Source organism: Pseudophryne corroboree, assembly GCF_028390025.1.
Source record: "Pseudophryne corroboree isolate aPseCor3 chromosome 3 unlocalized genomic scaffold, aPseCor3.hap2 SUPER_3_unloc_30, whole genome shotgun sequence".
NCBI classification, from domain to species: domain Eukaryota; kingdom Metazoa; phylum Chordata; class Amphibia; order Anura; family Myobatrachidae; genus Pseudophryne; species Pseudophryne corroboree.
In genome coordinates this window covers 397714-412925 of record NW_026967520.1, presented here as the reverse complement: position 1 = coordinate 412925, position 15212 = coordinate 397714, and the positions used below count along the sequence as shown (strand labels likewise).

The following is a 15212-nucleotide window of genomic DNA, read 5'->3' as shown; positions in this document are numbered from 1 at the left end:
AAGGATCCAGGGATCCACCTGTGAGCGAGCCCACTGATCGCTGAAATTCATGAGGCGGGCCCCCACAGTACCTGGCTCCGCCTGTGGAGCCCCACCGTCATGCGGCGGACTTGGAAGAGGAAGCGGGGGAGGACTTTTGTTCCTGGGAACCTGCTGTTTGCTGCAGCCTTTTTCCCCTACCTCTGCCTCTAGACAGAAAAGACCCTCCTTTTCCTCGCTTGTTTTTCTGGGTCCGAAAGGACTGAACCTGATAAAATGGCGCCTTCTTGGGCTGTGAGGGGACATGGGGTAAAAATGCTGATTTCCCAGACGTTGCTGTGGAAACTAGGTCGGAGAGACCATCCCCAAATAATTCCTCCCCCTTATAAGGCAAAACTTCCATATGCCTTTTGGAATCTACATCTCCAGTCCACTGGCGAGTCCATAAACATCTCCTAGCAGAGATGGACAATGCACTTACTTTAGATGCCAGCCGGCAGATTTCCCTCTGTGCATCTCTCATATATAAGACTGAGTCTTTGATATGGTAAATTGTTAGCAGAATCGTGTCTCTGTCTAGTGTGTCAATATTTTCTGACAGTTTATCTGACCACGCAGCGGCAGCACTGCACATCCATGCTGACGCAATTGCTGGTCTAAGTATAATGCCTGAGTGTGTGTAAACAGACTTCAGGATCGCCTCCTGCTTTCTATCAGCAGGCTCCTTTAGGGCGGCCGTATCCTGAGACGGTAGTGCCACCTTTTTAGACAAACGTGTGAGCGCTTTATCCACCCTAGGAGGTGTTTCCCAACGTAACCTATCCTCTGGCGGGAAAGGGAACGCCATTAGTAGCTTCTTAGGAATTACCAATTTCTCATCAGGGGAAAGCCACGCTTCTTCACACACTTCATTTAATTCATCTGACGGGGGAAAAACTACGGGTAGTTTTTTCTCCCCAAACATAATACCCTTCTTTGTGGTACCGGGATGTAAATCAGAAATATTTAACACCTCTTTCATTGCCTCAATCATGCAGTGAATGGCCTTAACGGGCATTAAATTTGACTCATCGTCGTCGACACTGGTGTCAGTATCCGTGTCGACATCTACTTGTGCCATCTGAGATAGCGGGCGTTTCAGAGCCCCTGATGACTTTTGAGACAACTGGACAGGCACGAGCTGAAGACTCGGCTGTCCCACAGTCGGCATGTCGTCAAATTTTTTATGCAAGGAGTCTATACGTGCACTCATTTCCTGCCATAAAACCATCCAGGGGGTGACATCCCTGCTAAAGGCATCTGCTCCGCCTCCACATCATTATCCTCCTCAAACATGTCGACACAGCCGTACCGACACACTCCACACACACAGGGAATGCTCAAACAGAGGACAGGACCCACAAAGCCCTTTTGGGGGGACAGAGTAAGAGTATGCCAGCACACACCAGAGCGCTATATATATACAGGGACTAACTGAGTTATGTCCCTAATAGCTGCTTTTTAATACACTATAATGTATATACTGCCAAATTTGATGCCCCGCCCTCTCTTTTTCCCTCTTACTGTGCTGTAGATTGCAGGGAAGAGCCAGGGAGCTTCCTTCCAGCGGAGCTGTGAGGGAAAAATGGCGCCAGTGTGCTGAGGAGATAGGCTCCGCCCCTTTTTCGCGGCCTATTCTCCCGCTTTTTATGGAATTCTGGCAGGGGTAGTTACCTCATATATAGCCCCAGGGGCTATATATTGAGGTATTTTAGCCAGCCAAGGTGTTTGTATTGCTGCCTCAGGGCGCCCCCCCAGCGCCCTGCACCCTCAGTGACCGCAGTGTGAAGTGTGAGAGGAGTAATGGCGCACAGCTGCAGTGCTGTGCGCTACCTTGGTGAAGACTGAGTCTTCATGCCGCCGATTTTCCGGACCATCTTCTTGCTTCTGGCTCTGTAAGGGGGACGGCGGCGCGGCTCCGGGACCGAACATCAAGGCTGGGCCTGCGGTCGGTCCCTCTGGAGCTAATGGTGCCCAGTAGCCTAAGAAGCCCAATCCGGCTGCAAGCAGGCGAGTTCGCTTCTTCTCCCCTTAGTCCCTCGCTGCTGTGAGCCTGTTGCCAGCAGGTCTCACTGAAAATAACAAAATCTAAGACTATTACTTTCTAAGAGGAGAGCCCCTAGTGTGCATCCAACCTTGGCCGGGCACGAAATCTAACTGAGGCTTGGAGGAGGGTCATAGTGGGAGGAGCCAGTGCACACCAGGTAGTCTAAGATCTTTCTAGAGTGCCCAGCCTCCTTCGGAGCCCGCTATTCCCCATGGTCCTTACGGAGTTCCCAGCATCCACTAGGACGTCAGAGAAATGGTAGACGAAGAGAAGAAAAAAAGTGACGGATTTGAAGATATTGGTAAAACAGAGAGTTGGGAAGATTATGTGTTTTGTAAATCAGAAAATGATCTAATGGCGTGTGTCCCTGTGAAGTGGTGAATTCTGGTGATGCCTGCAGAAAGCCAAGGACGGGCCATTTGGTGGGAGAGCCCCGGGGGAAATGCTGAGTTATACCAGATGGGGGTCAAAGGGGAGGGATGGGTGGATAGTTTTACTTTTTTGTTCAAATTCTGCCAATGGCTAAGTGTCAAATCTATTGTGGGTGAAGGGTGGTGAGGTGGTGGGCGTTGCTTGCTTGAAAGCCAAGGTAAATATGAGACCGACGGGATTCCCAGGAGATCACTTTCCAAATCAACCCACCGTTTAGTGTGTTGTGGAGCATGCCAGGTGATCATTTGGCTCAACCTAGTTGCATCGTAATATCGCCGGAGGATGGGGAGTCTTAGACCGCCATTCCGAGAATGTTTAGCTAGAATATCTCACCGTATTCTGGGTTTTTTATGATTCCAAATAAATTTACATAGTGAAGATTGGAGGGTAGCAAGAGTCTGGTGAGGGATCGAGATTGGAATCCATGGTGTACCTGTTGAAAACATGGGACCCCTTTCCCCGAATGCCAGGAACCCCCTCTGACTTATGTCTAAGAAGGTTCCATCAGCCAATCAGGGAGCGCCACGTTGTGGCACCCTCCTGATTGGCTGTGTGCTCCTGTAGTGTATGACAGGCAGCACCCGGCAGTGTTACAATGTAGCGCCTATGCGCTCCATTGTAACCAATGGTGGGAACTTTGCGGTCAGCGGTGAGGTTACTCTTGGTCAACCGCTGACCACAAAGTTCCCTTTCAGTGCGAGGTCGGGTGTTCGGTTTGTTATTTTGCCAAGTACCAGGATTACAAATGGATTAAACGAGGAGCCCTCTACACTGGATTATGTGAGTATAATTTTTTCAACAGGTACACCATGGATTCTACATGGAGAAGAGGACCGACCTGCGTGGGTACATAGGTAAGTATGTGTATATGGTGGTGTGGATGTATGTATTAAAGTTCTAATGTCAAGGTGTGTGTCTTATGTCTTTATTGGGGTATTTTTTTAGTAGTAGTACTACAGGTACCAGCGGGCCCGGTTTTCCGTCGCATGCTGGTACTTGTGGTTCTCCAAGTACCAGCTTGCGGGGAGGCTTGCTGGGCCTTGTAGTACTGCTACTAAAAACAATATTCAACACATTTAACAAAGGCTATCAGCCCCCCATCCGCAGCTCTTGGATGGGGGGGGCAGCCTCGGGCTTCACCCCTGGCCCTTGGGTGGCTTGAGGGGGGGGGGGGGACCTTGATTGAAAGGGTTCCCACTCCTCCAGGGTACCCCGGCCAGGGGTGACTAGTTGGGCATTTAATTCCACAGCCGCAGGTGAAAAGGTAAAAGTGACCCCCGCTGTGGCATTATCTGTCCAGCTAGTGGACCCCTACGCTTTTTGTCCCCCGTATTTTTGGAACCAGGACCAGGCGCAGAGCCCGGTGCTGGTTGATTAAATATGGGGGAACCCCTGTCACTTTTCCCCCCATATTTTTTCAACCAGGACCGGCTCAAAGAGCCCGAGGCTGGTTTGGCTTAGGAGGGGGGACCCCACGCATTTTTTTTCCAGAAAATTAACACTTTCCCACCCCTTCCCACTGATAAACATGCACGGATCTCATGGATCCGTGCATGCCTATCCAATCACGGTAAAAAAAAGCAGGTCTGTTTTATTTTAGCACTTTATTGCGATTTGTATTTTTTCACGGCAGTGTTTGGTTATTTTGTGATTTGCACTTTTTAGTAAATTACAGAGTTCTACCAATTTGCAGGTGTATTTGACCAATGGTGTATTCATTCATATTTTTAAAATTGGACTTCCAAAAAAATACGAATGCCCTCATCACTGCCGAGATTTTTGCTTAGTAAATTCCCGAGATGACACTTTGAAGAAAAAACGGCATCTCGGTCAAAATCGGGACCTAAGTAAATATACCCCCATGTCTTCCTGAAGGGTGTCATGTGCTGAAATCAGATCTTTGTGAGATGCAACAATTTCTTTCATCTTAGTCTGTACGAGTGCCAATCTCATGGATACTGGACCTCAAAGCTTGAATATTAGAGTTAAATTCTGAGATTATTTCAGTCCTTTAATGTAGATAACATAGAATGTATAGAGCATAGAGTAAGATGACCATCTAGAGTGTCTTAAGATGTCTTCAGCCATTACAGCTGGGCTGTGCATCTGACAAGAAGAAGCAGATATTATTGTAGCGGTCTCATAAGGACCACCTGAATTCATGGTACCAAAGAGATGGACAGGTGGGGCCTATTTGGTACCTTTTAACCTTTTTTGGAGGCATGATAAGCAGTCTACAAAGAGACTGACCTCTCAGAGATAGGAAAATACAAACGATCTATAAATAAAAGGAGCAATAGTACGCTGTCAGGAGGTTACATCACGATGACTCCGTTCAAAATGACATTCTTAGTCGGGGTGACGGGGGTATCCGAGCCAAAATTTCAAGTAAACCTGATGTGATGCAACTCAAATAACACAGTAATGACCGAGATATTCCACTAGAAGTCAGCGTGACCACAGACGTGAAGTACTCAGCACAGAGAGACACAAATGGCAAAATATATTATATTCAGTGGATAAATCCACAAAATAATATACTGTGAGGTTGTAATCAGAGTGTAATGAGCTGTACTCAGACTATACTTGATACTGGGCTCTGCATGTAGACTGAGAGGAAGTAGATTATAGTGGTACCATATAAATAGAAGGTAGTTCTCCAGGCAAATGCTTCAATTTAGTGTAGTGACCCCGGTCCGGCCATCAGGACACATATTTATATTAAACCTTATTGAAGGCAGAAGGCAAAGCATGCGTTGGCCGGGCACCAGGATCCAAAATGGCAGTCATCTCACTTCCCAGTATCACCGCTGGGCTCCGGTGACTGAGGGCAGCCCGTTCTGTCCCCAGCAGTAGCGGGAGCTGAGCACCCATGTTATCTGAAGAGCAAGTACTCCTGCCTGAGCCAAAAGCACCTCCAAGTCAGGTGTCTGGAGCGTACAGGAAAGACTGGGCGCACATAGCCCCAGAATACAGCCCATGGCTTCATAGGCGTCACTAGGCTGCGGCAGTGAATGGTGCCCGGAGTGAGCGGCTTTAGGGCAGTAGGAGTAGGTGACTTAATAGATTGGGTCTTGGTCCCAGCAGTGGCTGACAGCTATCAGGTAGGGTAGATAAGAAGTCACTTAGTGAGGTGAGCTCCAGAAAGCACGTCTGGATGGACCACTCTCCTCTTATTTATTATTTTATATACTAACGGGTGGAAGGTGTGGTACATCCCTGCAAAGGCAGATCCAATCTCTTTCTCATCAGACTCTGCTGTCTTCCCTGCACTCTCACTCAGATGTTCACTGCTGCCATTAGCACACGTATGAGAAGCAGAAGTATGGCGGCAGCTGTATAGATTCTGATATGTAATTCTCTATATCATACTTACCGTACACACATCATCCTTATTACTATTGAGAATATAGAGGTAAAACACTGATGATGTAAAAATAGGATTTTAATTACCTACCAAAAATCCTTTTCTCGTAGTCTGTAGAGGATGCTGGGGTCCATTTAGTACCATGGGGTATAGACCGTTCTTTTGGGAGCCACTGGCACTTTAAGAGTTTAATAGTGTGGGCTGGTTTCCCTCTATGCCCCTCCTACCAGACTCAGTCTAGAAACTGTGCCCGAGAACACAGACATACTTTGAGAGAAGGAAATACACAGATAGTGGTGAGATTCACACCAGCTCACACATAACAAAAAGGAAAGCCAAACTAACCAACTTGGAATAATTCAGCAACGGCTGAACCAACAATACTGAACAAAGTAGCAATGCAGTAATACGTAACACAGGGCAGGCGCCCAGCATCCTCTACGGACTACGAGAAAAGGATTTACCGGTAGGTAATTAAAATCCTATTTTCTCTTACGTCCTAGAAGATGTTGGGGTCCATTTAGTACCATGGGGATGTACCAAAGCTCCCAGTACAGGAGGGAGAGTGCTGAGGTTCCTGCAGAACTGATTGACCAAACTTGAGGTCCTCAGAGGCCAAAGTATAAGACTTGTAAAACTTAGCAAACGTGTTCGACCCTGACCAAGTAGCTGCTCGGCAATGCTGAATAGCCGAGACACCCCGGGCAGCTGCCCAGGAAGAACCTACTTTACGGGTAGAGTGGGCCTGAACAGATTTTGGAATTGGCAATCCTGCCATGGATTAAGCATGCTGGATAGTACGCCTGATCCAGCGTGAAATTGTCTGCTTAGAAGCAGGACACCCAATCTTGTTGGGATCATAAAGTACAAATAGTGCGTCCGACTTCCTGTGACGAGTAGTTCTCTTCACATAGATTGTCAAAGCCTGCACGACATCCAAGGACTTTGAGGTAACTGAGGTGTCAGTAGCCACTGGCACCACAATAGGTTGGTTTATATGAAAAGCCGACACAACCTTAGGGAGAAATTGCTGACGCGTTCTGAGCTCAGCTCTATCCTCATGGAAAATCAAGTAGGGGCTCTTGTGCGACAATGCCCCCAATTCTGACACACGTCTGGCAGAAGCCAAGGCTAACGTGACCGCCTTCCAAGTAAGAAACTTTACGTCCACCTCCTGTAAAGGTTCGAACCAATCCGATTGCAGGAACTACAGCACCACGTTAAGATCCCAAGGTGCCATAGGAGGCACAAAGGGTGGTTGGATGTGCAGAACTCCCTTCAAGAAAGTCTGAACCTCAGGGATAGCAGCCAATTGTTTCTGGAAGAACATAGACAATGCCAAAATCTAGACCTTGATGGGAACCCAAGCGTAGGTCAACATCCACACCTGCTTGCAGAAAGAGGAGAAAATGTCCCAGTTGAAACTCCACCGTAGGAAACTTTTTGGATTCACACCAAGACACATACTTTTTCCAAAGCCGATTGTAATAATTAGACGTTACTCCCTTCCTAGCTTGGATCAGAGTAGGAATAACCTTATTTGGAATACCCTTCTGAGCTAAGATCTGGCGTTCAACCTCCATGCCGTCAAACGTAGCTGGGGTAAGTCTTGATAGGCAAACAGCCCCTGCAGTAGAAGGTCCTCGTGAAGAGGAAGAGGCCTTGGATCCTCCAGCACTAATGCCAGAAAATCCGCGTACCAAGTCCGCCTTGGCCAGTTCAGAGCAATGATGATCACCGGAACTCTTGATCTTTTTATTAGTTTGAGAATCCTTGGGATGACTGGAAGTGGAGGGAACACATACACTGAGTGGAACACCCACGGAGTCACCAGGGCGTCCACCGCCACTGCCTGTGGGTCTCGTGACCTGGAACAGTACCTCCAAAGCTTCTTGTTGAGGCGAGAGGCCATCATGTCTATCTGAGGTACACCCCATCGGCTTGTTACCTCTGTAAATACCTCCGGGTGGAGGCTCCATTCTCCTGGTGTCTGCTGAGGAAGTCCGCTTCCCAGTTGTCCACTCCCGGAATGAAGATCGCCGACAGCGCCAGTGTGTCTTTCTGCCCAGCGGAGGATTCTTGTTCCCTCTAACATTGCAGCTCTGCTCTTCGTTCCACCATGCCTATTTATGTAGTACACCACTGTGATGTTGTCCGACTAAACCGGAATGACTCGATCTTGCAGAAGGTGAGCCGCTTGTAGAAGGCCATTTGTATATGACCTTTAGTTCCAGAATGTTTATTGGAAGGACCAATTCCTGGCTTGACCACTTTCCTTGGAAGTTTTCTCTCTGGGTGACTACTCCCCAAACTTTGAGGCTTGCATCCGTGGTTAGAAGAATCCAAGTCTGAATCCCGAACATGCGGCCCTCGAGCAGGTGCCCGCTTGTAGAAGGCCATTTGTATATGACCTTTAATTCCAGAATGTTTATTGGAAGGACCAATTCCTGGCTTGACCACTTTCCTTGGAAGTTTTCCCCCTGGGTGACTACTCCCCAACCTTTGAGGCTTGCATCCGTAGTTAGAAGAATCCAAGTCTGAATCCCGAACCTGCGGCCCTCGAGCAGGTGAGAAGTTTGCAGCCACCAGAGTAGTGAATTTCTGGCTTTCGGCGACAGGCATATCCGCCGGTGCATGTGAAGATGAGATCCCGACCACTTGTCCAGGAGATCCAGCTGGAAGAACTGTGCATGGAATCTGCCGTATTGTAGAGCCTCGTAGGAGGCTACCATCTTCCCCAGAAGGCGAATGCACTGATGAACCGATACCCGGGGAGGTTTCAAGTCATCTCGGACCATTGATTGGATGACCAACGCTTTCTCCAGCGGTAGATGCACCCTCTGCACTTCTGTGTCGAGTATCATCCCCAGGAAGGGCAATCTCCTTGTCGGTTCCAAATGTGACTTTGGAAGGTTTAGGATCCACTCATGATCCCAGAGTAGTTGTTGTGAGCGCAATACTCTGCAACAGCTTCTCCTTGGAAGATGCCTCTATCAGCAGATCATCCACATATGGAATTATGTTCACTCCCTGTTTGCGTAGGAGGAGCATCATCTCCGCCATGACCTTGGTGAACACCCTCGGTGCTGTGGAGAGGCCAAATGGCAATGTCTGGAACTAGTAGTGACAGTCCTGTAGTGCAAACCGTAGATAGGCTTGGTGAGGTGGCCAGATCAGAATGTGAAGGTACGCATCCTTGATATCCAGGGATACTAGGAATTCCCCCTCCTCCAGACCTGAGATCACCGCTCTCAGAGACTCCTTCTTGTTTTGGAAAACCCTCAAGTTAGGGGTTCAACGACTTCAGGTTCAATATAGGCCTTAACGAACCATCCGGTTTTGGTACCACAAACAGGTTTGAGTAATAACCCTTGGTTTTTGGGTGAGGTGGAACTGAAACATTGACATTTGTTTGTACCAATTTGTGAATGGCTTCCTGTAGAATAGCACTTTCTGTCAGCGAAGCTGGTAAGCATGATTTGAAGAATCTGTGAGGTGGGAGTTCCTGAAACTCCAGTCTGTACAGTCTGTACCCCTGGGTAACAATATCTGTCACCCAGGGGTCTAGGCATGATGACGCCCAGACGTGACTGAAATCTTTTAGTCTCACTCCCACCTGCCTGATCTGCAGGCTGAGATGTCCACTGTCATTCTGAGTGTTTGGAGGAAGCAAAACCTGGTTTCTGTTCCTGGGAACATGTTGGTGAGGTTTTTTGGATCTTCCCTGACCTCCACTAAAGAAGGTGGGAGGGGGTTTGGATTTTTTAAATTTTGCGGTCCAAAAGGACTGCAGTGTAGGTGTAGGATAAGATTTCCTAGCTGGTGGTGCTGCGGAGGGAAGAAATGTCGACTTACCTGCAGTCGCCGTGGAAATCCATGCATACAATGCATTCCCAAATAGTGCCTGACCTGTGAATGGCAGGTTCTCCACACTTTTCTTGGATTCTGCATCCGCAGTCCATTGGCGTAGCCAGAGTCCCCTGCGTGCCGAGACAGCCATAGAAGTAGCAGGCCAATGTCCTTCATGGCCTCCACCATGAAACCTGCAGAATCCTGTATGTGACGTAAAAAGTCAATGTCACTCCTATACATAGTATCTAAATCCTCTAGTAATGTGCCTGACCACTTTACTATGGCTTTAGAAATCCACGCACAAGCAATAGTGGGCCTTAAAGCCATGCCTGTAGCAGTTTACAGTGATTTGAGCGTAGTCTCAATCTTGCAGTCAGCCGGCTCCTTTAAGGCGGTTGAATCAGGGACAGGTAAAACCACCTTTTTAGACAGCCTAGATACAGAAGCATCTACTGTAGGTGAGTTTTCCCACTTCTTCCTATCCTCTTCAGGGAAAGGGAAAGCAATGAGAATTTTTTTAGGGATCTGGAATTTTTTCTCTGGGTTTTCCTAGGATTTTTCAAACAAAGAGTTTAACTCCTTAGAAGCAGGGTAGGTAAGCAAGGATTTCTTATTTACTGTAATATAAGATTCCTCTACTTGTCCTGGAACCTTCTCAGAAATATCCAAAACATCCCTAATGGCTTCAATCATTAGCTGCACCCCTTTAGCAATAGATGCACCTCCCCCTGCATATCCCCATCACCGTCCCCTGTATCAGAGTCGGTATCAGTGTCAGCTTGCATTATCTGGGAAAGTATATGTTTTTGGGGTATGTAGGTGGGGTATTAGATGAAGTAGTGGGAGCTGAATACTTCATACCCACTACAGATTGTCTCAAAAACTGCATCTCTTTCTCAGTATGTGACATCCTTGTTGAAATCTGGGATATCATTCCCCTTAAAGAATCCACCCATGGGTGTTCAGATTCAGAAGGCTGAGACAGGATATTGCAGTCCTGATTACATGGAATAGACTCCTCAGGAGAATATACACACTCTGCAGCACAGGACACAGAGTCCTTAGACATGGTAATGTGGATATACACACTTACACACACATAGGAAAATGTCAGACACAGTTTCCCCCAGAGTACCTTCAGAGAGTCACAGAGTATAAGGAGCCAGCCACACAGCGCCCCTGTAGGCAGTTATTATGATAAAAGCCCGGCGCTGACTAACTAACCTTAATAGGGAGGGCAGCGCTCCCTGTCAGTGTCCTAGTTCCTATAATCTGCAGGGAGAAAATGGTGCTGGTTAGTGCTGGATCCGCTCTGAGAGGAAGCCCCGCCCCTTATAATGGTGCCCGGCTTCCCGCACTAATTGTTTATAATGGCCTGAGGATTTTAGTGATAACAGGGGTATTAGCCTCTGTTAGCTGCGTGACCAGTGTAGGGTTTATCCGTGCTGGCTCAGGACGCCCCTCAAAGCGCCTACACTGTGTGTTGCTGAGCCTTCCTGGAGCGCAGCCTGTCAGAGCTGCGCTCCCACCCTTGTGCTGCCATACCCTGCTGCTAACCGGGACGCTGGCACTGTACTCACTTTTCTTTCTTCTGGCTCTGTTAGGTAGTGGCGGCTGTGCTACGGGAGTGAGCACTTGCCTCATGGTCTTGCGATCAGCACCCTCAGGAGCTCAGTGTCCTGTCAGCGGAGTAGAGAACCATTAACTCTTCAGGAAGTTGGTTCCTATTCCCTTTCCTAAGTCCCACGAAGCAGGGAGGCTGTTGCCAGGAGCCTTCCTGTAACCTAACTAACTCTAGAAAATAAAAAACTAAGAAAAGTCCTAGGAGCTCCCCTAGCTGTGACCGGCTCCTCCGGGCACATTTTCTAAACTGAGTCTGGTAGGAGGGGCATAGAGGGAGGGGCCAGCCCACAGTATTAAACTCTTAAAGTGCCAGTGGCTCCCAAAGGACTTGTCTATACCCCATGGTACTAAATGGACCCCAGCATCCTCCAGGACGCAAAAGAAAGTAGATTATAACCTAGCAGATGATGATGATTACAGGATATGATATGGTGTATTGCATGTAAAGTACCTTGTTCCACACCTACTCTGCTGTAGCAATATACCTTATATATGGGTGAGTAACACATGTACAGGCTTACCAGCTTATGAGCACACACATAAAGGAATGCTACCTTACCAATGCTTCCAGGAGTAACGTTAGGAGACATTTCTCTGATCCATCAGCTCATATGACTGATGTTATTGTTCATCTAGAGTCTCCAATTCATACGATATGTTCCCCATCCATTGTTTTACATTGGTGCTGACATAGGACTTGGCGAGTGACTACATCTCCATTTATTCTTCATGGTTTGTTACCAGTACAAGAGAGAGATATATCTAAGTCTTATTATAATATTACATTTGTTATTGTGAGTGTTCTCAGGAGGGTGGACACAATGATAGTCTGAGACACAATATTATAAAGCCTTCATTAAAAGTTACGTTTTATTATACACACACATTTACAATTAAGTGTCCCAGAGAGTCGTCTTCTATTGTTTACAAGATTAATATTGTTACAGAAAATATCACATTACCATAATGTGTTTTATTTCCAGCAGATGGACACACAAGCAGGAATATCTCAGAAGGACATCTAATGTTATCTCCGGATTGTGAAATAAAAGATAATGACAGTAGACAGAAATCTCCAGGAGATAACCCCATTACCCCAATTATACATCTAGCTCTACCAGCTGATCCCTCTGATCCTGGGAAATGTTCTCCTGATCACTCTGATATTGGTGCATCTGTTACAGCTCTGAGAGTAGATACAGTGTTTCCCTGTTCTATAGATGCCAAATGTTTTACACAGAACACACAGCCTATTAACCCACAGATAAGTAAGGCAGGTGAAAGGCCATTTCCATGTTCTGAGTGTGGGAAATGTTTTCCATACAAATCAGATCTTGTTAGACATCAGAGACATCACACAGGTGAGAAGCCATTTCCATGTTCTGAGTGTGGGAAATGTTTTGCACAAAAATCAGATCTTATTAAACATCAGAGACATCACACAGGTGAGAAGCCATTTCCATGTTCTGTGTGTGGGAAATGTTTTGCACACAAATCAGATCTTGTTATACATCAGCGAAGTCACACAAGTGAGAAGCCGTTTCCATGTTCTGAGTGTGGGAAATGTTTTGCAAACAAATTACATCTTGTTAGACATAACAGAAATCACACAGGTGAGAGGCCATTTTCTTGCTCTAAGTGTGGGAAATGTTTTATCCAGAAATCATATCTTGTTATACATCAAAGAAGTCACACAGCTGAGAATCTATTTCCATGTTCTGAGTGTGGGAAATGTTTTGCACACAAATCAAGTCTTGTTACACATCAGAGAAATCACACAGATGAGAAGCCATTTCCATGTTCTGAGTGTGGTAAATGTTTTATCCTTAAATCACATCTTGTTATACATCAAAGAAGTCACACAGGTGAGAAGCCGTTTCCATGTTCCGAGTGTGGGAAATGTTTTGTACACAAATCAGATCTTGTTATACATCAAAGAAGTCACACAGGTGAGAGGCCATTTTCTTGCTCTGAGTGCGAGAAATGTTTTATCCAGAAATCACATCTTGTTATACATCAAAGAAGTCACACAGGTGAGAATCTATTTCCATGTTCTGAGTGTGGGAAATGTTTTGCACACAAATCAAGTCTTGTTACACATCAGAGAAGTCACACAGGTGAGAAGCCATTTCTATGTTCTGAGTGTGGAAAATGTTTTATCCTTAAATCACGTCTTGTTATACATCACAGAAGTCACACAGGTGAGAAGCCATTTCCATGTTCTGAGTGTGGGAAATGTTTTGCACAGAAATCAGATCTTGTTAAACATCAGAGAAGTCACACAGGTGAGAGGCCATTTCCATGTTATGAGTGTGGGAAATGTTTTACATACAAATCGCATCTTGTTAGACATCAGAGAAGCCACACAGGTGAGAGGCTAATTCCATGTTCTGAGTGTGGGAAATGTTTTGCACACAAATCAGATCTTGTTAAACATCAGCAAAGTCATACAGGTGAGAAACCATTTCCATGTTCTGTGTGTGGAAAAGATTTTACAAACAAATCGCATCTTGTTAGACATCAGAGAAGTCACACAGGTGAGAGGCCATTTCCATGTTCTGAGTGTGGGAAATGTTTTGCACAGAAATCAGATCTTGTTATACATCAGAGAAGTCACACAGATGAGAGGCCATTTCCATACTCTGAGAAATAAATCATCTCATATTGCACACAATAGACCACTCAGGTGAGGAACTATTTTAATCTTCTAGAGTATACTTATCATTGCCATGCGTTCTTCAAGGTTCTCATCCTATCCTATGCTTTTTGCAATATACATGCTACCGCAGGGGGAAATAATCAGGTGTCATGTCCTCATCTACCACTGCTATGCAGATGACTTGTCTTTTGCTCTGGGTACTGAGAGCCCAGTACCAATCCTAAATGGTTGTCTAGCTGAGCTCCAGGTGTGGGTGATGCCAGTTGGCTGTGACTCAGTCCTGGTGAAACAGGTCTTTATTATAGAAGCTCACCAACAAAGGGCAGGGCTACAGCTCAGGTTTGCCTACCAACCAGACTTACGCTTGTGAGTTCGGAGTTACAAAATGCTGATCCTGTGCGTAACCTTGGTGTCCTGGATGGTGGAGTGACACTTAGACATCAAGTATCAGCCACAATCGGATCCTCATCTGAGGAACATAGCCATACTCCAGTACTTATTTCCCTCAGAAGATCTACCTACAGTCATACATGCACTTGTATCATCACACATAGACTACTGCAATGTCCTCTACCTGGGTCTCCCAGCAATAGAATTTGCAGCGCTTGTAGCTTGTACAGAATACAGCAGCCAGGCTGTTACCTAACCAGCCCGTTCCTGCCACATAACATCCATTCTCTGCTCCCTTCACCGGCTGCCTGGAAGATGGTGACTCTACTACATAATCTTACTGACTCTCAATCCTACATGACCAGGGTCACAGGTTACAGAAGCAGCTTCTGCCTCCTTACTGCCTTGGTTACTTCCATCTACAGATGAAGGCCTGTTACCAGCAGTACCAAGAATCCCCAAGCAGTTCTGAAGGGAGACAGGGTGGGTGGCACTATTGCTGTAGTGGGGGCTGCTGGAGGCGCTGTCTGTGGGTAATATTGTCCCCAAGCAGCGCTGAAGTAGAAGAGGGGGGACACAGGGTGGCGAGCAGTAGGGGAGACGGTGGCAGTAGTGGGGGGAGACGGTGGGTGGAAGTAGTGGGGGAGACAGGGTGATTGGCAGTAGTGGGGGAAAGGTTTTAGGGAGATAGGGCTGGTAGTGGTAGTGGGAGTCAGGGCGGATGGCCGCAGTGCAGTACCAGGGGATGCTGGAGGCAGTAAAGAGGTGTATGGGTCCCGCACAGAATCAGTTGATATTTAGACTTGATGATTATGCTTCCTTAT

At 46.8% G+C, this 15212-nt stretch overlaps 1 protein-coding gene across 1 annotated transcript in view; it reads left to right on the top strand.

The window, feature by feature from the left end:
- The window catches only part of LOC134984026 (zinc finger protein 271-like), a 54314-nt gene extending 39327 nt beyond the window's left edge, over positions 1-14987 (top strand). Inside the window, exon 6 of the mRNA XM_063949669.1 lies at positions 12326-14987. Within this exon, the coding sequence (XP_063805739.1) occupies positions 12326-13992 (1667 nt within the window). The 3' untranslated portion in view covers positions 13993-14987. The remainder of the gene's footprint in view (positions 1-12325) is intronic.
- The last annotated feature ends 225 nt before the right edge of the window (positions 14988-15212 follow it).